Source organism: Melopsittacus undulatus, chromosome 2 (genome assembly GCF_012275295.1).
Source record: "Melopsittacus undulatus isolate bMelUnd1 chromosome 2, bMelUnd1.mat.Z, whole genome shotgun sequence".
Classification (NCBI taxonomy): domain Eukaryota; kingdom Metazoa; phylum Chordata; class Aves; order Psittaciformes; family Psittaculidae; genus Melopsittacus; species Melopsittacus undulatus.
Genome location: NC_047528.1, coordinates 113,119,827 through 113,142,973, shown reverse-complemented (window position 1 = coordinate 113,142,973; position 23,147 = coordinate 113,119,827). Strand labels below are relative to the sequence as shown.

Genomic DNA, 23,147 nt, shown 5'->3' with positions numbered 1-23,147 from the left:
CCCCCCGTCCTCCTCCTCCTCCCCACCGCCGCAGGGGGGTGTGCCTATTATGGGATGGCAGGCGGGCCGGCACGCGCGCGGGCGAGGGGCCGAGCCGTGAGGGGCGTCCTGCCCTGGCGCGGGGTCCCGGGTGCGGGGGGGAGAGGGGGGGTTGGGAAGGAGGGAGAGTATTATGGGATGCCGGAGCGAAGGGGTGCGAGCGTGGAGAGTATTATGGGATGTTTCTCAGGGGGGTTGGGGGGCTTATTATGGGATGTTCCCGGCGGGAGGGGTTATTATTATGGGATGCCGGGCCGGGCAGTGAGTGGGAAGTTCTGAAGGGAGGGCGGATATTATGGGATGTCTCGGGGGGGGGTTGCCGAGGAGATAGGGGCGTGGCCTGTTGCTGGGGTCCTGGGGCATATTATGGGATGGAGGCGGGAGCGGGGCGTGGCCTGGCCGGGTTTTTTCCCCTTTAAGAGGCGGTGCCGGGGCCGGAGCCATTTTCCCTTCAGCAGCAGCAGTAGCAGCAGCAGGGGCGGTTGTGGTGAGAGCGGAGCCGGGGTCTGGAGCTGGGTGAGGAGCCGGGAAGGGACGAGGGTGGGAAGGGCCTCCTGCCGCCTCTCGGGGTGCTACTGCGGCCGGTCCCCCCTCCCTCCGCAGGACACCCCGTTAGCTCCGGGCCGCAGCTTACCCCCAAGGCCTCGTCGTGCCCGTGCGGCCGCAGGGCATTTCCCCTCCCCCACCGGGCCCCGCACCGTCCGTCCCCGCCGGTCCCCACCGCCCGTCCGGGGGGGGGTTCACCCCCACACCGCACGGGAGCCGGACTGCCCCGGCCCCGCCCCGCGCCCCCGCCCGGCAGACGCTGCCCCCCTCCCGCCGCCCCCGCCCTGCGCAGCCCCGCTCCGGGCGGGGGAGCCGGGGGTGCGGCGGGCAGCGGAGCGGGGCTGGCCGCGGGCGCCGCTGAGGCAGCCCTGCCCTTTGTGTGGGGCCGGCCGAGCGGGGGGACCCTGACCGGGCCAGCCCGGAGCCAGCGAGCCGAGTTGGGGCTGGGGACTGCCGGCAGTGCCGGTTCCGCCGCACCGGGCCCCGCGTGGGCTGCCCCTTCCTCCCTGAGGCGGCTGGCTGGCGGCGTCCCGGTGGCACAAGGTCTTTGGAAGCCTTCTTTGCCAAGGTGGTAATAACCGAGGGCAGCTGGCTGCAGGGGATGGGAGGATTTTCCTATAGGACAGCTGTTTTGGCTTCCTTGCAGGGATGAGTTGCTGACTCAGGTTAATATCTGGTGTCTTCAAAGCCTGCTTCATCACAACTCTCAGATGATACTTGCTGCCAGTGTTTCTATTATCTGTAGGCTCCAAATCCAGTGAAGTTGCTGTCTAAGCTTTCTGATGGATCTTGGTAGCATTAATGCTTGAGAAAACAGAGTTCAGATTTGCTGTAACTTTGTCTTTTTTCTTTTCAATGAAGTACTGGCTTGACTGGCAAGAAGGCAACACCCTGTGTGAGCCCAGGCCTCCCCCCGTTGGAGGATATGGCATCGGGCATTGGATCTCCATCACCGTGCTCAGGAGGCAGTGATGATGATGATATGGAGATCCTGTTGAACAATGCTATCCCCCAGCATCCAGGTATGGAGAGCACGCAGGGCATGTATGTGAAGTGGGGGTAATGCTGGTCTTAAGCTGAATGTATGAGATATGTGCTGGGGAATGTCTTTTTTACTACAAGTTACACACATGGCTTTGGTAGCTGAGTCCCAGGGTTACTTCAAAGTGTGAGGCTTGTGGCTTTATGTCAGGTGCAGCTGACTTTGTTCCAAGGTTGATGGAGCCTGTGCTCTGAGGAGGTGTAAGGGATGGAGTCATAGTGTCCAGTTCTGATGGGGTACCAGAATGCCTGCAAGTGTTGTATTTTATGACTGGGGAGGGGAAAAGGGGGGAGTATGTGAAAGGGCAGAGTGCCTGGCTTGCTTTCATCTGGGAACTCAGACCGGCTGACGTCCAGAGCAAACTGCCCTGGGCTGTTGCATGACCCACTTTCCTTCACCACACCCCATTATTGAGGTTTCTTGTGGTTCTTGCTGGGTGCTGCTTGCTCACCTTTGCATTTCTTGTAGTCTTTGTACCCTGCCTTTTCCCTCATGTTTACATCCTCATCATCAACATGAGACTTGAGTTGGAAGAGCTCTGGGTACTCTTCTGTTGGCATTTTTGTTCATGTTGGTGCTGTGGTTGTTGATGACTTGCTCTGTGGATCTGTATCTGGATTCTCTGCTTCCTTGTGAAAAGTGATAATGCCTGTCCTGATGTGCTGGATTGTAAGGCAAGGTTGAGTTTTCCTACTAACTTGTGCTGTAGTGTTTTTGTCACATGCAAGAAAAATGTTGCACTGGAAGTGGGAAATGGTGTTGTCTGCTTTGGCTTATTTTGATTGGTGTGTTTTCTTAAAGCTTTAGCACTAGGGTTTTTTGGGATCTATAAAACCTTTGAAGGAGACTGTTAGTAAGCCTTGTAAGGAAAGTCTTGGTGAAGAAAAACTGTTAAAATCCCTGCAAACTAGAGAGCTTTAGGTAATATGTTGGAATGGATGGGACAGTAGAGGCTCTAAATCAGAACTTGGGGGAGAAGAAGAGGTGGGATTCCTGGAGGACCTGGCATTGCAGGACTGTGGGAGTGAAGAGATCTCCACCGATTGGGAGTATGGCAGCAGCCAGGTGTGGGACTCCAGGTTCTGAGAGCTCAACCTTTGCAGCTCCAGCCCTGGCTGCGGCAGCTCCTCAGACCTGTGGCTTCCTCCATCCTGCCCAGCTCCTGTGGTCAGGAGGCCATTTTCCCTTGGAGGGAGAAGGAGTGACTCTGGCTGTGTGCGGTGGGCGGGGCAGGGGGAGGGCGGGTGGCTGCTGCAGGCTGCCACAAAGGGAAGGGCTCTGTGGCTGCCCCTGGTCCCAGGGGCTGTGCAGATGGAGCTGGCATGCGTTCCTCTGGCTGGGCAGTAGCTTGCTTAGCTGTTGGTGCAGAGGGAAGGGCTTGGGGGAAGGTTGTGTCAAATCTGGATTGGAATAGAGTTGCTGAGTAACAGCTTTCCTATGGAGGAGGAGAAGTACTGGCTTACTGGCCTCTGTTTTGCATGTGGCTGTATGATGCTTTATACTGCTCAATAGTGAGTTTCTTTCCTGGAGACCCATGTACCGAAATGCCATCCTAGTCAGGTTCTCAGATGTGTTCACCATTTTGTCTCCTTTAGAATAGATGGCCACATCTGTAATTTTTCTTCTTGTTGGATTATGGCAAGATCTTACTGCAGCTCTGCTCAGAGAAGGAATATTGTAGAAATAGGTAGTGTCGGAGGGATGGGGAAAACTGTATACAGTGGTAACTTCAGGTTTCTTGGCATCTGTTTCGAACAGTAACAAAGTAAGCAGTTGTCCACTTGCTGCATACTCACATAGAAGTGTTCTGCAATCTTTGAGAAGTGGCTATGCTATAGTGCATAGATGGGGTTTGAGTGAGACATGTCATCTCTTTCCCTCCAGAGCCTGAAGAAGAGCCAGAAGAAGAGCTTCTGTCAGAGGCTGACACCCCCAAAATCAAGAAGAAGAAGAAGCCCAAGAAACTAAAGGAACCCAAAGTGCCCAAGCTCAACAAGCGTCAAAAGAAGGAGGTAAGGAAAAGAATGCCCAAGGTGATACTCTGAAATGTGGATATATGGGGTGAGTTTGCCATCTGTTGTAGTTGGCCCATGGCAGCAATCCTTTGTATGAACCCTCTCAAGCTTGGGGAGAGTGTGCTGTTTAGTGCTTATCCAGGGTATTTTCTCACAGCTACCTGACCTTCTCTCTCCCTCCCTCCCCAGCTGGGGGACAGCTCTGGTGAGGGGAATGAGTTTGTGGAGGAGGAAGAGGAGGTTCTGCGCTCTGACAGTGAGGGCAGTGACTACACACCAGGGAAGAAGAAAAAGAAGAAATTAGGGCCCAAGAAGGAAAAGAAAAACAAAGCCAAGCGCAAGGAGGAGGAGGAAGAGGAGGAAGAAGATGATGACTCAAAGGTGAGAAGCTACCCTTGCTGACTGACTGCATGCTCCTTCTTCCCATGTGTCTGATTTTGGGTATAACTGCTTTCAATTTAAGATGGTACATGGAGTTGGGGCTGTTAAGTTTCTTCTTCCTCCACTAGACCTGCTTGACTTGACCCTTTTCCCACCTTGCATTCCTTCTCTTCTGCCTTAAACATGCCTATGATATGTGTTGAATCCAAAGACTTCCCACCTCCACTGATGTTCTATTGAGCATGTGTCATATGGCGGTGATAAGTGGACAGGAGGGGAAAAATCCCCTGGTCCTGACCTACTGGGTCTTCTGTCAATATGTGGAAGTTCAGATCTTTCCTGGAGCAGAACTAGAGCTTTTTCTCACAGTTGCTATGATTCTCTTTGCATAGGAGCCAAAATCATCTGCTCAGCTCTTGGAAGATTGGGGCATGGAGGATATAGATCACATCTTCACAGAAGAGGACTACCGCACTCTTACCAACTACAAAGCTTTCAGCCAGTTTGTAAGGTAAACTGCAGGCCTATATTTGGAGGGACTCAAGCAGAGAGATGGGACAAAGACAAAGTTCCTTTGGCTTGAAACTCAAGACACATTAGATACACCACTGTCCTGCCTAGCAAAATAGGAAGCAACAGTGAAATAATTGATCCACATAATCTTTTGGTTTTGTTGTTGGAGGTGGTGAAAGCACTCGTTCCCTGTCCCCCGTCTTCCCTAGTATGCTAAATTACGTTTCACCTTCCAACCCCTGAGTGTTTGCATTCTCCACACAGACTGAAGGACGGGAGTGAAGAGATTCATTGGCTGTTGAGATCAGAGATTAGAAAGGAGTGTGGTTTGAGATAGAGATGTTTATGAGGGTGGCAGGGAGGAATAATGATTTGGATTTCAGGGTGGTCTGGTAACTTCTCTTTCTTTAAATGTCTGCAGGCCACTTATTGCAGCCAAGAACCCTAAAATAGCTGTGTCAAAGATGATGATGGTACTGGGAGCCAAATGGAGAGAGTTCAGCACAAACAACCCCTTCAAGGGAAGTTCAGGTGCATCTGTGGCAGCTGCTGCAGCTGCAGCTGTTGCAGTAGTGGAGAGTATGGTGACAAATGTGGATGCTGTCCTGCCACAACCCCCTGTAGATGTGCCACTCAGGAAAGCCAAGACAAAGGAAGGCAAAGGTGAGATGAAGAATCTGGCAAGATGGTAGAAGGTGAGTGGTGTCAAGGCAGTAATCCTGACTTGTAGGTTCCTCTGTTTCCAGGTCCTAATGCCCGGCGGAAGCCGAAGGCCAGTCCTCGCATTCCTGATATCAAGAAACCTAAAACAAAGAAGGTGGCACCTTTGAAAATAAAACTGGGAGGATTTGGTTCCAAGCGTAAAAGATCATCAGTAAGTGATGCTACTTCCTTGACCTTCCGAGGAGGAGGAGGTGATGATGTGCTAGAAATTCTGGGATGCATGTCTCATGTCTCTTTGCTGTCTCCAGTATGTGTGCCTGAGTTAGCACAGTGTTTTTCTTATCTACCTCAGAGTGAAGACGATGATCTGGATGTGGAGTCAGACTTCGATGATGCCAGCATCAACAGCTACTCTGTTTCAGATGGATCTACAAGCCGTAGTAGCCGCAGCCGCAAAAAACTCAAAGCTGGGAAAAAGAAGAAGAAAGGTATGGATGTTTAGCTGTCAGTTGGAGATGGCAGTGCAGCTAAGTGTGTGGAAAGATTACAGAAATGTCTATTCAGAGTTTGGATATTTAACAGCATACTTGAGGGAAAAGAATTGTTAAGCAAGAACCTGATACTGTTTTTAATAAGAAGGTTTTCAGTTGTTTCAGCACTGTGTCTGTTCCCTTGCCAAAGGTGAGTTTTCCTCACTTCAGTTACACTGTTAATTTCCGAAGTGGAAGGCACAAAGGAGCTTACTTTACTCCTGTTGTAGCTCTTGCTCCTAGCCCTGTTTACTTAGGTAAAACAAGAATAGTTCTGGATTCTGAATCTTTATGTAACTGTGTTGGGAGAATATTATATATTATACATATTTTTATTATACTTTCGGGAGAGTATAATTCCTTACTATTGGAAGCCTGTACCTATGGGTTGTACTGTAACCCTTCACCGTCCTTTGCAGGTGAAGAGGACTCCACAGTAGCTGTGGATGGCTATGAGACTGATCACCAGGACTACTGTGAGGTGTGCCAGCAGGGAGGAGAAATTATACTGTGTGATACCTGCCCTCGTGCCTACCACATGGTTTGCCTGGACCCAGACATGGAGAAAGCCCCAGAGGGCAAATGGAGCTGCCCACACTGTGTGAGTATTGGATTCCCTAAACTGCGCAAGAGGTGATAGAGGGAGGAGTATAAAGTGATTCGGGGCTGCCTTTCTTCTGTAATAATCACAATTGGGCCATTTGGTTTTCTAATTTCCCTCTCCTATAGGAAAAAGAGGGCATTCAGTGGGAAGCAAAGGAGGATAACTCTGAAGGTGAGGAAATCCTGGAGGATGTTGTGGGGGATGCTGAGGAAGAGGATGACCATCATATGGAGTTCTGTAGGGTCTGCAAGGATGGAGGAGAGCTGCTGTGCTGTGATGCCTGTCCTTCGTCCTATCACATACACTGTCTGAATCCCCCATTGCCAGAGATTCCTAATGGAGAGTGGCTGTGTCCTCGCTGCACTGTGAGTTTCTGCTAGTACCTTTTGCCTACTGCAGGCGATGATCAATCTAATCCCTTTGGATCATCTTATTTTCTGGGGAAGACTTAGTTCTCTGAAGGCTCTTACCTCCTCTCACACTTCTGTCATAAAATACAAAGGCCTGACTCTCTGTGCCTGGGTCACACCTTGTCAGTTGGCTGCTTTTTCCAGCCAGCAGGAAGGACAGCGTTACAGCCATTGAGTCTGATGGGGTTTGCCCTTGTGCAGAGTTGTTGGGCAGTTTTGGGTCCAGGATGACAAGGCTCAGTTTTCTCAGCTGCTGTATGTAGAAGCAGGAGAATGAGTGCAAGCAAATTTAGTGATTTTAAAAATATATTTTAGAGTAATGCAGAGCCAGACACTTGGACTGTAAACTTTATAATGCCAAGCCCTGTCTTAGCAGGTTGTTGGCAGAAATGTCACGCCTTTCCAGAAAGCTCATGAAGTATTATAAGTGGTGTTACGTGCTTTCATTAAGTGATTTTAAGATGATGAACACAAGAGCTGCTTCAGGACATATCCATAGGCTGGGCCAGTAGTTCTACAGCAAAATACTTTTTTGTACAAACTTCCATTGGGACTTGTGGCTGGATATATTACTGGGGCTCCTCAAGCATAGCAATTTCTGTATTTCATGTAGAGTTTCTGAATTGCTGTGGCCCTGGGGAGGCAACTAAATTGAGATTCTGAATTCAGTTTGGGGTTTGTCAGTCCTGGAAAAAGAATACAAATTGGGGAAAGCTCAGACAAATGCTGGAGATAAGAGGATGAAACCTTCTAAGTCCAAAAAGCAAATGCCATCTGCATAGTAAAGCTATAGTTAAGGAAAAGAACTGTGATTCTATGCTTCCCTTTCTCAGTGTTTGTGTGTTGCAGAGTACGTACACTTTGATGTAACAAGGTCTGTTTAACTTCTCAGTGCCCAGCCTTGAAAGGGAAGGTGCAGAAGATCTTGATCTGGAAATGGGGTCAGCCCCCGGTTGGCCCGCCACCACCGCGTCCACCTGATGCTGACCCTAATGCCCCACCCCCTAAGCCTCTGGAAGGTCGGCCAGAAAGGCAATTCTTTGTCAAATGGCAGGGCATGTCCTACTGGCACTGCTCTTGGGTCTCTGAGTTGCAGGTGAGTGGAGGACTTTAACCACACCATGTGGCTGAGTAGTTGAGGGGGAGGTATTTTGGATAGTTAGTGGAGAAAACACCTACTAACTGTTCCTGTTCCTATTCCAGCTGGAGCTGCACTGCCAGGTCATGTTTCGTAACTACCAACGTAAAAATGATATGGATGAGCCTCCCTCAGGGGACTTTGGAGGGGAAGAGGAGAAAAGCCGAAAGAGAAAAAACAAGGACCCCAAATATGCTGAGATGGAGGAGCGTTTTTATCGATACGGGATCAAGCCTGAGTGGATGATGATCCACAGAATCCTTAATCATAGGTAGGGGACATAGCAAAGAGGATTTTCCACAAAGACCTTAAGCAGGGCTAAGGGAGAGTGGATGAGCTAAACTGCACTGTGACTGGGGGAAACAGTGGGTATGACAAAGTTGTTTTGTTTCTGTTGCTTCAGTAAGCGATCTTTTCCCTCTCTCCCATTGGAGTGGATTGGGTGAATACTGTCATTTCACTGTACTTAAGACTTACTGGTTTTTTGTCTACAGTGTTGATAAGAAGGGGAATGTCCACTACTTGATCAAATGGAGAGACCTACCCTATGATCAGGCATCCTGGGAAAGTGAAGATGTGGATATCCAAGATTATGACCTCTACAAGCAAGCCTATTGGAATCACAGGTAAGAGAAGTATCTAGAGCTTATGTTCCTTTGACTTCTTTCAAGAGAAAACTAGAGTATTTCAGTCCCTAGCACTGGCTGGATTAATACATGGAGATACCCAAGAAGCATTACCTTGTTGGTGACTTCTTACTCCTTTTGGCAAGGGACACAAGCTACCTTGTGTCTCTGCACCAGTTCTTGAAGGCTCCAGTCCTTTTTCTTGAGCCTATTTGAGTTGAGTCATTGCCCTCCTATCCTTTGCCATAGTTTTCCCTTGATCTGTGACAAAAGCTGTTAAGCTTGCATGTTCTTGGGATTGTCTCTGCATAGGGAGCTGATGAGAGGTGAAGAGGGCAGGCCTGGTAAGAAGTTAAAGAAAGTGAAGATGCGTAAACTAGAAAGGCCCCCTGAGACTCCAACGGTGGATGTAAGTTACTGTTTTTATTGCTTAGGAGCCATTTGATACATCTGTTTATTTTGGGGAGGGAGCAGGTAAATGAGAAACTGGAGACTAAAGAGCATATGGTTTAGAGTTTCTTCATGGGCTGAAGAACAAATGGGTTCTAGAGCCTTCAGACAAAGGCACACCTTTGGGTGGGACACTGGCTGGCTTTTGGTGAAAGGGCATAACAAAAACAAGGGTTTTGGTGTGGACATTTAGGAGTCCATTTGGTGGACAGTCTTACCTGGTGAATTTTGTTGTCTGTGAAATCTCATCTGCACTAGGGAATATAGGGATGACTGGAAAAGGGAGTCTTGGTAGCTGTCTAGCTAAGGTAAAAGATACCAACTCTTCTTTCTTTGCACTGTAGCCAACAGTGAAATACGACCGGCAACCAGAGTACCTTGATGTAACAGGGGGGACTCTGCATCCCTACCAACTGGAAGGACTGAACTGGCTGCGCTTCTCTTGGGCCCAGGGCACGGATACAATCTTGGCTGATGAAATGGGTCTGGGAAAGACTGTGCAGACAGCTGTGTTCCTATATTCCTTATACAAAGAGGTGAGAACTGAGAGATTACTGTCCAGGTTGATTCTGCTTGTGTTAATGGTTGTATTCATCTAATGCTCTTACTGACTTTATTTGTAGGGCCACTCAAAGGGTCCCTTTTTGGTGAGTGCCCCACTGTCCACAATCATCAACTGGGAACGAGAATTCGAGATGTGGGCCCCAGATATGTATGTAGTGACCTATGTTGGGGATAAAGACAGCCGGGCCATCATCCGGGAGAATGAGTTCACTTTTGAGGATAATGCAATTCGTGGAGGCAAGAAAGCATCCAGAATGAAGGTACAGAACTCTGAGGGAACACAGGCCTGAACTGAAGGAAGAGATGCACTGCCCTGGCTTTCAGCAGTTGAGATTCAGATACTCTGGTGCCCCTGGGAGCTGATTATAGTTGTAGTTTCCAAGGGGAAATAACTGCAAATCAATGACTGGTGGGCGCTTAGACTCTTGCTCTAGACTATTTAACACTCCTACTAGTCTGAACTAATTCGGTGCTGGAAAAAGAGGGTTGACTTAAGGTAATACTGACCATAGGCAAGTCCCTCTCTCTTCTTAATCTCTGAAGTTGTGCAGCACTTCTACAGATCAAAGGCAATGTCAGAATTGCCATTCTATGGAAAAAATAAATATACAAGAAGTATGAGCTTTCTAATGTGAGGAACTTGCTGACAGTGAGGCCATACCTAGACATCTGAGAAACTGCACTCTGTGCCCAGACAGGAAGGAAGAGCGTGATCTAGATTGCTAGTGTTTGTAGAGTTTCAGTCTTGCTAGTAAAAGCAAGATGGGAGCTTAAGCTTTTCTAGTGGCAGAGATAGGTAAAGACTCCTTTCCTTACCTTGAAATTGGACTGCATTAAGTACCAATAATAACTTAAAAGTTTGATGATGAACTTACCTTACTAAGTCTTAGTTTTTTGATGAGCCAGTCTTCTTCAAATCTCATTTCCCTGCTGTGCTTCTCTTGGCTGCTTATTTCTTAAACTTCTCTGTTATGATACTTGGCAGCTGCCCAGAAGTAGCAGGTACTGAGCGTGTTGAGCAGACTCTCATGTGTTAAGGGTAATGAGGGATTAAAAGGCTAGGACGGTTTAGGTAGCATTTTGAATCTTGTGACAGAAAACTGTGAGTGTGAAAAGTTATGTACTGTTTGACCAGGGCTCACCAGAATAATTTGATGTAGAAATACTGCATCTACTTGCTTCTGGGGCTTTCCCCTGTTTCCTTACCATGTGCCTTTCTGTTTCCTTTGCAGAAAGAGGCTGCTGTGAAGTTTCATGTGCTTCTCACCTCCTATGAACTGATCACAATTGATATGGCCATACTAGGCTCTATTGACTGGGCCTGTCTCATTGTGGATGAAGCTCACAGACTGAAGAACAATCAGTCTAAGGTACCAGAGAAGCATAGGTGGCTTATAGGCATGGCATATGTTGAAGGGGAGAAGGTCAGGGAGCATTCAGAAGATTAGATAGCTGCTTCTAAGCATGTAAGTTTATCTGACAGCTCTTAGTCCAGTAGTAAATTTGATGTGTTTATTTAAAAACCAAACACAGCCTTCATTTGGAGATAACTATCACTGGCAACAAATTCACTTTAATACATATCACTGGTTAAAACAGCTTTCTCTAGACGAATAGGCAATTGGTGTATGCTGGAAAAGAGGGAAAACCTGGGTGTTGTTGGTACTCTGAAATAGAAACATGATCTGCTTTCAAGTAAGTCAGTATCTGCACCACCTCTATTCTGGAAACGTTTACCATACTGAGCATAAAACAGGTTGCATGAGTACAGTTATCCTGCTTCCAGAGTAGGCCTCATCTCTATTCATCTAGTTTTGTAACAGAGCTAATTGAATGTTACAGAAATGGGAGAAGTGGGCAAGGGTGTGCAAAAATCATAGAAGCATAGAATAGTTTGGGTTGAAAAGATACTCAGAGGTCATCCAGTTCCAACACCCCTGCTGTGGGCAGGGACACCTTCCACTAGATGTGGTTGCTCCAAGCCCCATCCAGCCTGTCCTTGAACACTGCCAAGAATGGAGCATTCACAGCTTCTCTGGGCAATCTGTGCCAGTGCCTCACCAACCTTACAGTGAAGAATGTCTTCCTAATCTCCCATCTGAATCTACCCTCTTTCAGTATAAAGCTATTCCCCTTTTCCCTACCGTTGTAGAAAGCCCCTCTCCAGGTTTCTTGTAGCCCTTTAGGCACTGGAGCTGCTCTAAGGTTGCCCCAAAGACTTCTCCAGGCTGAGCAACCCCAACTCTCAGTCTCTCTTTGATCCAGCTCTTTGATCATCTTCATTATTGTTTTCTTCTGGACTCTCTCTAACAGTTACTCAACCTCCTTATGTTGAGGGTCTCATAGCTGGGCACAGTACTCCAGATGGGGTTTCACAAGAGCAGAGGGGAGAATCACCTCTCTCAATGTGCGGGTCACACTCCTTTTGATGCAGCCCAGGATGCAGTTGGCTTCCTGGCTGCAAATGCACACTGAAGCTGGCTCATGTTGGTCTTCTCATCAGCCAACACCCCAAAGTCTTTCTCCTCAGGGCTGCTCTCAAAGTATTCTCCACTCAGCCTGTATTTGTGCTTGGATTGCCCTGACCAAGGTGCAGAACCTTGTGCTTGGCCTTGTTGAACTTCACGAGGTTCACATGGGTCCACTTCCCAAGCCTGTCAAGAAAATGCTTGGGTAGATGCTGAAAGCTATATAGGTGTTTTTGTATGAGGCTGCACCTTAACTGAGCTTGTTTGAATTCAGTAGACCTGATTGTTCTTTCTTAATCCAGCACCTCCCTAAACCCTTGTGCCTTAATTCTGTGTTATTGATTTGTCTGTCTTTGGCTGTGTTCTAGTGTGCCAAAACCAATTGCTGGAAATCTGGTTTTACATGTTCTTGGTGACTGCGTAAGACAAATTTGCCTTTTGATTTCTTTTTGTTTAAATGACTTCAGTTTTCTGGGTCTTGGCATGAGGCATCATTCAGAAACATCACAGCTGTGCTTGCAGTCCAGTTTCCAGATCTCTTCTTTTGCTATTGTGGGCATTAGACTGGATGCCATTCTATGCTTAGCATTGAAATTATTGGAAGTAGTAATGAATGCTTACTATTAATATTCATTAATAGAGAGAGGATGTAAAGGCTCAAGGTTACACTATGACTAATAGTTACAATTGGTTGTTTACCAAGACTATTAAATCTATGTCTTTCTAGAGCAGCTTCCTGTCCTGGTAGGTGTTTGGCTGCCAGAGAGGTCAGATGCTTCTTGACAAAGTGCAGTTATCTGCTAAAGTTTTGCTAATGTAATCAGTAACTTCTATATTTGATTCCAGAATAGTGTTTTGGGTTGTTGTTTCTTTTCCTAGTATTACTATGTAGAAAAATAAAACCCCATGGAAGCCATGAGAAGGATGCTTCTGGTGTGATAACCAAAACTGAAATGGTGATGGGTTTCTCTTTGAGGCTTTTTTATTGTTGTTCGCCATCTAGTACAAGCTACTTTCAAAAAGTTCAACTTTGTATTTGCGAAGTATAAAGGAAGCAAAGAAATGTCCATGCTCATAAATAAATGATGGCTTTATTGTCAGTTTGTGCTGGTGAGCATGGTACACTTGTGCATTTCATTTCAGTACTTTATCTGCTCACAACCTCTGTCTTGAATTCTTTCATTGTGAAAACCAGCACAAATTACCTTAAAGACACATTGGAAAGCCCTTAGGTCTTTTTCTCCTCTGCTTGTTCAGAGCTCTGGAACATTGCCCAGATTGATATGAATAGGAAGAATGACTTAGCTATTTCTAGAATTCTCAAGGCAGAGTAGTTGTAAGGATGTGGAACACTAATTTAGTAAGAAAAAGTAGGTAGCATAGCAGTCTGGAAATGGTTGGTGGTCAGAGCTTGTAACTTGAAAGAGTAAGAAGAGCCTACTAGCACCTGATGGTTTGTAGGGTTTGTTGCAGTCACATTTTAGCTATGCAGAGCAATGATCCAGATGAGATCAGTCTAGTGACCCTGACTGGAATGTGAGCTACTTGGAGCTCTTGTCCAAACAGCTGATGTGATCTAAACCATGCCCTAGCTTGCTTGTCAGCATTAGTTAATTTTTTTTGTGGGCCTATGACTTAATAAACCTCTGATATGCTTGTGTGTTATTTTTTTTCTCCCATCACCACTGTTTCTTCCCTCCTCTCCGCAGTTCTTTCGTGTGCTGAATGGTTACTCCCTCCAGCACAAGCTGCTGCTTACAGGAACTCCATTGCAGAACAACCTGGAAGAACTGTTCCACCTGCTGAACTTCCTCACACCAGAGAGATTCCAGTATGTCTTGCAGTGCAAGTCAGCCTGCCTGTTCCGTCACTCCTGTTCTGTTCCTTGCCGGTTTCTTCCCCTCTTCCCCCCTCCTTTTTCCTCTGTGGCTTTTGCTGAGTGTCTGTTTCTCTGCAGTAACTTGGAGGGCTTCCTAGAAGAGTTTGCAGATATTGCCAAGGAAGATCAGATCAAGAAGCTGCATGACATGCTGGGCCCACACATGCTGAGGCGTCTCAAAGCTGATGTTTTCAAGAATATGCCATCTAAGACTGAACTCATTGTCAGAGTGGAATTGAGCCCCATGCAGAAGTGAGTATAGGGATGAAGAGAGTACCTGCTGTTGTTGCTCTGCTCTTCTGTTTCAAAGAGGATGTTGAAATAGCCTCATCCTCACTCTAGGGCTCTCTGCACAGTGGATAGGAGGAAGATTTTCTGCTGCCACTATAGCAGAGGGTGTACTAATCCTGTGCTTTGATGTGAGGAATAAAGAGACAGTGAATGCCAGTGGCAGAGCCTAGGTAGCCGGCAGGTAATGCCAGGAGCTGTGCAGAGTTTAGCAAGAGAATGTGTTCATCATTCTCATCAGGGGTGTCTGAGCTGTATTTTTCTTTTCAGGAAGTATTATAAATATATCTTGACAAGAAATTTTGAGGCACTGAATGCACGTGGTGGTGGTAACCAAGTCTCCTTGCTCAATGTTGTTATGGATCTGAAGAAGTGCTGCAACCACCCCTACCTCTTCCCTGTGGCTGCTATGGTATGTCCAGTTACTCTGTATACGCAAATTCCCTGCTGGCTGTTGCTAGGGACCCAGTTAGCTCCCTAGTGAAGCATAGGGGGGTTCCCCTTCCCCTCTTCTATTTTTTCTTTCCCATCCTGTCTTTATGTAGACCCAGAATGCAAGAAAACCTTTTTTTTTCAGTATCTTTGCATGACAGGTAGAAGCTATCTTGTGACTCATGCAAGATGATGAAGACAGTCAAAGTAGGGACTAAGTCAATAAGAAAGACAAGGGCATCTAGGAGTCAATTTGAAAGAAAAGAGGCAAAGGGTAGCACTAATGTTTCATATAAATAGTGCTGTACGTTGTGGTTGTGCCAAGCTAAGTAATGGTGTGAGTCAGCATCTGATGAACACTTCTAGGGACTAAAAGCAAGCTATATACCTTCAAGCAGTTTTCTTCTCCCACCCTATACTACTTCTTTCTTTTTCTCAGGAAGCTCCAAAAATGCCAAATGGCATGTATGATGGTAGTGCTCTTATTCGAGCCTCTGGAAAGCTGTTGCTGCTGCAGAAGATGTTAAAGAACCTTAAAGAAGGAGGTCACAGAGTACTGATATTCTCTCAGGTATATGGGGAAAATCCCAAAGGCTGGGAGTGCCTTTTCTGAGAAAGGATCCTGTTGATCTGGCTAGTACCCTATTGTTCTTCACTCTTTTGTGGTGATGTTTTTGATATGCAGATGACTAAAATGTTGGACCTTCTAGAAGACTTCTTGGAACATGAAGGGTACAAATATGAGCGGATTGATGGAGGAATCACAGGGAATATGCGTCAAGAGGCTATTGATCGCTTCAATGGTATGGAGTCTCCTCTCTTCTTTGCAGAATGAAAACTGTCGCCTTGTATGCACTTGGCAGTCAGCAAAGGATTTTTGTGGCCCAACTCTTCCATTGCTCTCCTGGAATCTTAAATAAGAAGTGATTCCCCCTCAAGGTTATGTGTGTAAGATACAAATAATGCACTTGCCCTTGACTACTTTTGTTCTTTTCTCTCATTTAAGCTCCTGGCGCTCAGCAGTTCTGCTTTCTGCTTTCAACTCGAGCTGGGGGTCTTGGTATTAACTTGGCCACAGCAGATACTGTGATTATTTATGATTCAGACTGGAACCCACACAATGATATTCAGGTGAGTCTGAATGAAACCACTCACTATGGAGTAATCCTCACAATGAGAAGAAACACAATCATCAGGAGGACTGAAGGAGTGCAAGACTTCCCCTCTAGAAATATGCAAAATTAGAGCAGTGAGGATGGGTAGAGATGGGAACTGAAATAGTGGAGGGTTCTTCCAGGGGACAGCCTTCACTAATGTTAAGAGCAAGCATGAAGGCAACTGGGAAAATTGTTGGAGGTAGGTGGGGTGTATCAGACTACTACTTGTATAGCTCTAGACTGTTCTGAGCACATCTCTTTTCTAGGCTTTCAGTCGTGCACACAGAATTGGACAGAACAAGAAAGTGATGATATACCGCTTTGTGACAAGGGCCTCAGTGGAGGAGCGTATCACTCAGGTGGCCAAGAAGAAAATGATGCTAACTCATCTGGTAGTGAGACCAGGGTTGGGCTCCAAGACAGGCTCCATGTCCAAACAGGAACTTGATGACATTCTCAAATTTGGCACTGAAGAGCTCTTCAAGGATGAGGCTACTGAGGGGGGTGAGTGCTTGGGAGTAGAACTGAAAGAGGTGGGGAGGTCTGGCTCCTTATTTAGCAAGTGACTTTTAGGCACAGTGCTGATTATAGCTCTACAAAGAGGTTTAGGGTGGCATTCCCTTTCCTTGGATCCTTGGAGATCCACACAGCAACTGTGCCTATGCTCTTCCCTCAGGGGATAACAAAGAAGGTGAGGACAGCAGTGTAATCCACTATGATGACAAAGCAATTGAGCGTCTGTTGGATCGGAACCAGGATGAAACAGAAGACACTGAACTTCAGGGCATGAATGAGTATCTCAGCTCCTTTAAGGTGGCCCAGTATGTGGTTCGTGAAGAGGAGATGGGGGTGAGTATGGGATGGATTTCAGCTAGTACCTTCTGCTGATGTAGTTAACAATTAAGCAAAATGATCAAAATCATATCAAATCAATATAAAAAATGATGTAGGATCAATTAAGCAAATTGAGCTCTGATGCTTTTAAGGGCAAGCATGCATATATCTGCTTGGACAGGCTGAGGTTTGGAACATGGGGCTCTAAATTTGTTACCTCTGTGGCAGGAGGAAGAGGAGGTTGAACGGGAGATCATTAAGCAGGAGGAGTCAGTGGATCCTGATTACTGGGAGAAACTGCTTCGTCACCATTATGAACAGCAGCAGGAGGATCTTGCCAGGAATCTGGGCAAGGGGAAACGTATTCGCAAGCAAGTTAATTACAATGATGGCTCGCAGGAGGATAGAGGTACAAATCCTTGGGAACCTGAGGGAGAAACGGGTAAGAAGTATGTGCTGCTGCGAAGTAATGGAGTAGCGTCTCAGGCTCACGTGCTGTTTTTCTTTCAGACTGGCAGGATGACCAGTCAGATAATCAGTCAGACTATTCAGTTGCTTCTGAAGAAGGAGATGAGGACTTTGATGAGAGGTCTGAAGGTAAGTTCTGGTGAAGCCAGGGTTCCTGGGTTGCTTTCTCTGAGTATGGGCACAGCTGGGACTTGATTTGGGTGATTTATATGCTTCGTAGTGCTGCTCTGCAAGGGAAGTATTCATGCAACAACATGCTGTGCATTGTCTCTCCTCCTTAGCTGTATTTCTCTCTCCAGCAGCTCGTCGGCCTAGCCGCAAAGGCCTGAGAAATGATAAGGATAAGCCTCTGCCTCCCTTACTTGCCCGTGTGGGAGGGAACATTGAGGTAAGTAGTACCAGGGTGGGTGTTTGCATCCTATCTGCTTCTCTATGGCTCTTGCCATATCTGTATGTCTTCTCCTTTCTAGGTCTTGGGTTTCAATGCCCGCCAGCGGAAAGCTTTCCTCAATGCTATCATGCGTTATGGAATGCCACCTCAGGATGCCTTCACCACTCAGTGGCTTGTTCGGGATCTCCGTGGCAAGTCAGAGAAAGAGTTCAAGTGAGTCTGTGTGAAGCAGGGTTGGAAGACTGGCAACATGTAGTCCCTTTAGGGAAGAATGAGAATTGTGCCTTTCCTGGCCTTTCCTTAGAGGCTGCATTTCCCTAATGTGTTAGGTGATTCTTTGTGAGGGAATGAAATCGAGGAGAGATTAGGGATTGTTTCTTGTTTTTGTCCTTGGACTTGACTCGTCACCAAAAGCAAGTGCTTTTAGAGGAGTAGTGTGGAGTAGTATGGCAAGTACGCAGTAACTACTCTCCCAGAGCTTTTTTTTGGCTTATGGTTGTTTCTGGCTCAAGATCCTGAGTTGGCTGTGTGTACCCTTTACGTATGTAGCAATTCTGGCAAGAAATTCTCCCCTGAAGGAGCCTAGAATCCCAGAATTGGTGTTACTATGAGGTAGGATTTCGCAGGTGATTTTTATGTGTTGAAAGGGGTCTGATAATGCATGTCTCTGGCTAACCTGGTTTGTAGTCCAATTACTTGTCTCTCTACTGCTCCAGGGCCTATGTCTCGCTGTTCATGCGCCATTTATGTGAACCTGGAGCTGATGGTGCAGAGACCTTTGCAGATGGGGTCCCACGGGAAGGTCTTTCTCGACAGCATGTCCTTACACGCATTGGTGTCATGTCGCTTATACGCAAAAAGGTAGGTGCTGAGCAGACCAATGAAGCACTGGTCCTCAATACAACTTCTAGTCACTGGGGTCCTGTGTTAGTGAGTTACCTCTTCTTTCATGCCTATTTCTGTTGGGTGCCAAGTGGCCTGTCTTTTCTGGTTTGAGGATGAGCTTTATGTGACTCTTCCAATAATACATCTTTCTCACCCTCTCATGCAGGTGCAGGAATTTGAGCATGTGAATGGCCGTTGGAGTATGCCAGAACTGGCAGAGATAGAGGAGAACAAGAAACTTTCACAGCCAAGCTCACCTTCCCCCAAAACTCCAACTCCTTCAACACCAGGGGATACACAGCCAAATACACCTGCCCCAATCCCTCCACCTGGTGAGAGCTCCTCTCTTGCACATTCCTGTGTCCTGACCTCATCCTGACTGTTCCCCTCACCGGAGCTGTGGTGGTGGGGTCTGTGGGTGGACACAGATCAACTTACTCTCGTGTTAGGAGGGCTGCCAAAGATATATGCAAGCCCTTAAAGGCAAGAGAGGACACTGGCTTTCCTTGAATGAGCTGTCATCAGTGAGGAGAGGGGGAGTGAGCAGGAAAGGGGGGTGGCAGGGGGGATATAATCTTGAGTGATACTGGTCCCATTTTGATGGGCCTAATCTCTGAAAGCAAAGGAGATGTCTGCTAGAAGAACTTACTGATGCTTTTCTTTTATCTGCTCTGTTGCTCTTGGATGGTAAATACACAGAAGAAGGAGTAAAAGTAGAAGAAGGAAGCAGTGCTAAGGAGCAAGGAGAATCATCTGAACCAGAGAAAGAGCCCAGTGCTTCTTCTACTGAAACAGAGGTCCCTATGGAGGTAAGTGTTGTGTCACTGCTTTGCCTCATGCAGTTGCAAATGTCTCTGCTTCTGCCACCTCTTCTGTGGTGGTTCTGCTGCTGAGGCAGAGGTGAGTTCTTGGAACTATATTTAAAGATAATCCTCAGGTGTTTAGAGGTGGCCTGACACCTTTTGCCTCTTTGTTTTCCAAACTGCTGTTACTGATCTTCTGTTTCAGTTCACTGCTTTACCTTCTCACTGATCTGTTCTCAGCAGTGTGCCCAGCCTGTGGAGACACCACCACAGGAAGCAAAATCCCCAGTGAACCCCACAGAAGCAGATGAAAAAAAAGTAGAGGAGCCGGAGGTGAAGGAAAGATCAGATGAGCCAATGGAAGTAGAAAGCAAAGGTATTTCTAGGGAGGTTATTTAGTACCTTGAACATCAATAAACTCCTCTCCCCCTGAAATACTATTTCCCTAAATCTGCACCTTCTTTGCTTCAGCACTTCATCTTAAAGAAACAGGTGTAAATGTAGATAATCATTGGGGTGGTTCAGGACTTTGATCAGGGAGTTAGTTTTCACAGGCTGAAGAGCAAAACCTTGGACTTCTCATGTTCCCCTATATCTCTTGTTCTCCTTTCCTGCAGCTGATGTGGAGAAAGTGGAAGACAGGACACCTATTGAGAATCCCTCTGAGCCTCCTATAATTACTCTGGATGAGAAAGGTGAGTCATGGTCATAATTATGTTCTCTTCCTTAACTCCTGTCCTGCAAGGATCCTTTGTGAGACAGACTTCCTGTGCTATCTGCCATGTTCTCTCTAATAATTCCTGTGTGTACAGATGAGAAAAAGGATGATGATAAGAGGGATGTGGTGATGCTGCAGAATGGAGAGATGCCAAAAGAGTCAGCGGATGAAAGGCATAAGAAGGCGGTGAAGCAGCGCTTCATGTTCAACATAGCAGATGGTGGCTTCACTGGTATGAGGAATCCTTATATGCTTGAACTTGTTTGCTTGTCCCTGGTAGTGTTTATGGAATAACTCTCATCTGTTCTGTTGTCTCTTGCCTTTCCAGAACTACACTCCCTGTGGCAGAATGAAGAGCGGGCTGCAACTGTCACAAAGAAGACCTATGAGATCTGGCATCGGCGTCATGACTACTGGCTCCTTGCTGGGATTATCAAGTATCCTTACTCTCGTGGACCAGTTTTTTCTCCTTGTACATAAATTATCACAGTGAAGGTGACCATCCTGGGTCTGACTGGAGTATATTAATTGAGAGAGTGCATTATCTTTTCACAAGAGTGAAAGTGACTGTGGGAGGAGGAGTTTCCTGTCAGCATAGTTAAAACACAGCAGGACATAGTTCTCATTCCTTTTCCTTTGACTCCGGTTCCTCCCCTGTCTGCACCCCCTTTCCCCACCCCCTCTTGAGAGCTGTATTTGCCTGGGCTGTGTATTCCCTTGTTCTCTCACTGCCTTTGTTTGCCTGAGCTCATCCCATCTCAGTCATGGCTATGCCCGTTGGCAGGATATTCAGAATGATCCTCGTTACGCCATCCTCAATGAACCCTTCAAGGGTGAGATGAACAGGGGTAACTTCCTGGAAATAAAGAATAAATTCTTGGCAAGGAGATTCAAGGTAAGGCTTTATCTTCAGTGTGATAAGTGCCTTTCAGTCAGCTGGACCTCCCAGAATAAGAGCATGCTGTTCTGTGTTTCCACTAAGAAACCAAAGGCTTTCATCTTAGTGGGGGGTGTGGAGCTAATAGTATCTCTCAGGATGATGCATTACTCTAGAATGGTACTGGGGAGCTTGGTCCAGTGCGTTCTCTCCAAATGTTTCTTGAACAACTGGTATGCGAGAGGTTTAAGGTTCAAGTGGCTGTTTCCATCACAGCTTCTCTTTGGTGTGCTACAACCCACACAGTGTGCCTAAGCAGAACTTAGAAACACTGTATGGGTTGGTGGAGGGTTGCTTTCAGTCTCTGCCTGAAGTTACTTGGGAGTGACCACAGCTTAGTTCTGGGAGTGATAAAGGTCATGTAGTTCCTCTCAAAACATTAACTCAGTGTAGTCTGGCTGGTCAGTCCTGCACTAACAGTATTCAGATTGGCTTCTGCAAATGCCCCTGACATGAGTAACATTTTTAGACACTTCCTGTAAGTAGCATTGGACTTGGGTTCAAAGAGAAAGCTCCCTCATCTTTGTTTCTTAAAGAAAGAATAAAATAGCAAGCAACACAGTCTTGAAAAAGAATTTGAGGAGAAATGGGACTCTTACAGAATTTATAGTAGTCTTCAATTAAACCAGTTGTGGCCTGGTTTTCTTGTGTACCTGGCCTAGCTTAATGGACCCCTTAATAGTTTTGGTGGTCTTCAGGCTTTGGTCAGTTTCAACAGAAGCTGGTGAAAGGAGGTTCAGCTACAGAATCTCATCTCATGAGATAGTGGAGAAGCAGACTGGGAGAAACTGAGGGTGCAAGCAGGCTGCTTTTCAGGCACCTGCTGAAAGATGACTTGGCATTGCTGTCTTGTCTTGTAGCTCTTGGAGCAAGCACTGGTGATTGAGGAGCAGTTGCGGCGAGCTGCCTATCTGAATATGTCAGAAGACCCATCTCATCCATCTATGGCTCTGAACACCCGTTTTGCAGAGGTGGAGTGCCTGGCTGAGAGCCACCAGCACCTATCCAAGGAGTCAATGGCTGGCAATAAACCAGCCAATGCTGTGCTACACAAAGGTAATGCAGTGTGTTAAACTGAGGGCGGGACACTGCTTTCCCCTCTGGCCTTTGCCCTGTGGAGTTATCCCTTTCCCTTCTAATCAGATAACCCCTTTCTCTTCCAGTTCTGAAGCAGTTGGAGGAGCTTTTGAGTGACATGAAGGCAGATGTGACTCGCTTGCCTGCTACCATTGCCCGTATCCCACCTGTGGCAGTGCGTCTTCAGATGTCCGAGCGCAACATCCTCAGCCGACTGGCCAACCGCAGCAGTGAGCCCCCTCCACCGCCACCTCCCCAACAAGTACGTACCCCCTAGAGCTACCAGGGGCAGGTGAGGGCTCTGGGGGGAAAGCCAGGGTCTCCTGACAGCTCTTCTCTCCCCTTGCAGGTGGCCCAGCAGCAGTGAGTCCCTGGCCCAGTGCTGTTGACCTTTCTGCCAAGCTGAAGTGACCCACCCCACCCCTTCACACTCTACACCTCTGCCTGACATTCCTGACTGGGTGCTGTTTCCCTCCATGGAAGCTGCTGCGCAGGTCTTGGGGAGGAGAAGGAACTCCTTCCTCTGCAGCCAGCCCGTTGGAGCAGGGAGTGTGCTTGGGAGAGAGGGGGGATATGTATGTTGGACTCTGTACATAGTGACTGGAGGCCACAGCGCCATGTCTGTTACACGGAGAACCTGGCTGCATTGCTCGCTGCCTCCGCCTGGAATTCCAGTTTTTGGTTTTAATTTTATTTTGAGTTTGTTTACTGAGATGAGCGCGCAGGCAAGACCAAGTGAAAGCCAGGACAGAGACAAAGCTACCTCCATCAAGATCCTTTTTAATACAAAAACTGACCGGACTTGTCCACTAATAAGCAGCTTGAAGACAAAAAAAAAAGAAAAAACAGAGCAAAACCTTGGTAAAACTGAGAAATAAAGTTTCCTTGTATTTTACTTGGTTAACGTCTATTTAGCAAAAGCAGGGTGGGTAAGTGTAACAAAGGAGGTTAGAGAGCTCCATTACCTCTCCTGTGTCTTTTGTAGAATTACAGCTTCAACCGGGTTGGAAAAGACCTTTAAGATCATCAACTCCAGCACTAACCCCTATCACTAAGGGACTAATCTACACAGTTTGAATGCTTCCAGGGACGGTGATTCCACCACTGCCTGGGGCAGCCTGTTCCAGTGCCTGATTATCCTTTTGGGGAAGAAGTTGTGCCTAATATCCAGGCTAAACTTCCCCTGGTGCAGTTGAAGCTGTTACCTCTTGTCCTGTTGCTTCTTAGTTGGGAGACCAGCCTCTTCGCTACAACCTCCTTTCAGGTAATGGGAGACAGTGATAAGGTCC

The 23,147-nt window shown here is 47.0% G+C and overlaps 1 protein-coding gene and 1 non-coding gene across 11 annotated transcripts; both read left to right on the top strand.

Moving 5' to 3' along the window:
* The first annotated feature begins 472 nt into the window (after positions 1-472).
* Positions 473-22,753, top strand: CHD4 (chromodomain helicase DNA binding protein 4). 10 transcript variants are annotated; one of them, XM_034070989.1, is made up of 40 exons: positions 473-555; positions 1,447-1,607; positions 3,512-3,639; positions 3,832-4,023; positions 4,416-4,534; positions 4,958-5,199; positions 5,283-5,410; positions 5,552-5,687; positions 6,149-6,330; positions 6,459-6,698; positions 7,636-7,839; positions 7,947-8,152; positions 8,376-8,507; positions 8,820-8,916; positions 9,302-9,493; positions 9,581-9,781; positions 10,754-10,891; positions 13,699-13,820; positions 13,947-14,120; positions 14,427-14,568; positions 15,028-15,159; positions 15,274-15,391; positions 15,595-15,719; positions 16,012-16,249; positions 16,422-16,594; positions 16,808-16,988; positions 17,090-17,176; positions 17,350-17,435; positions 17,518-17,651; positions 18,155-18,299; positions 18,490-18,655; positions 19,023-19,132; positions 19,367-19,502; positions 19,744-19,821; positions 19,939-20,076; positions 20,173-20,281; positions 20,607-20,739; positions 21,642-21,837; positions 21,945-22,088; positions 22,208-22,753. In XM_034070989.1, exons 2-40 carry the CDS (start codon positions 1,511-1,513, stop codon positions 22,267-22,269), a joined length of 5,763 nt encoding a protein of 1,920 aa, XP_033926880.1. In that variant the 5' UTR covers positions 473-555; positions 1,447-1,510; the 3' UTR covers positions 22,270-22,753. The 10 variants fall into 10 exon arrangements, with proteins under 10 accessions (XP_033926880.1, XP_033926901.1, XP_033926873.1 ...); XM_034071010.1 differs by having other exon boundaries at positions 17,347-17,435; positions 19,370-19,502; positions 21,945-22,120; XM_034070982.1 differs by having other exon boundaries at positions 17,347-17,435.
* LOC115946123 (small Cajal body-specific RNA 11) lies at positions 18,683-18,821 on the top strand. Its single transcript, XR_004080226.2, has one exon. It is a non-coding gene; the product is annotated as a small Cajal body-specific RNA 11 (non-coding RNA).
* Positions 22,754-23,147: the final 394 nt, after the last annotated feature.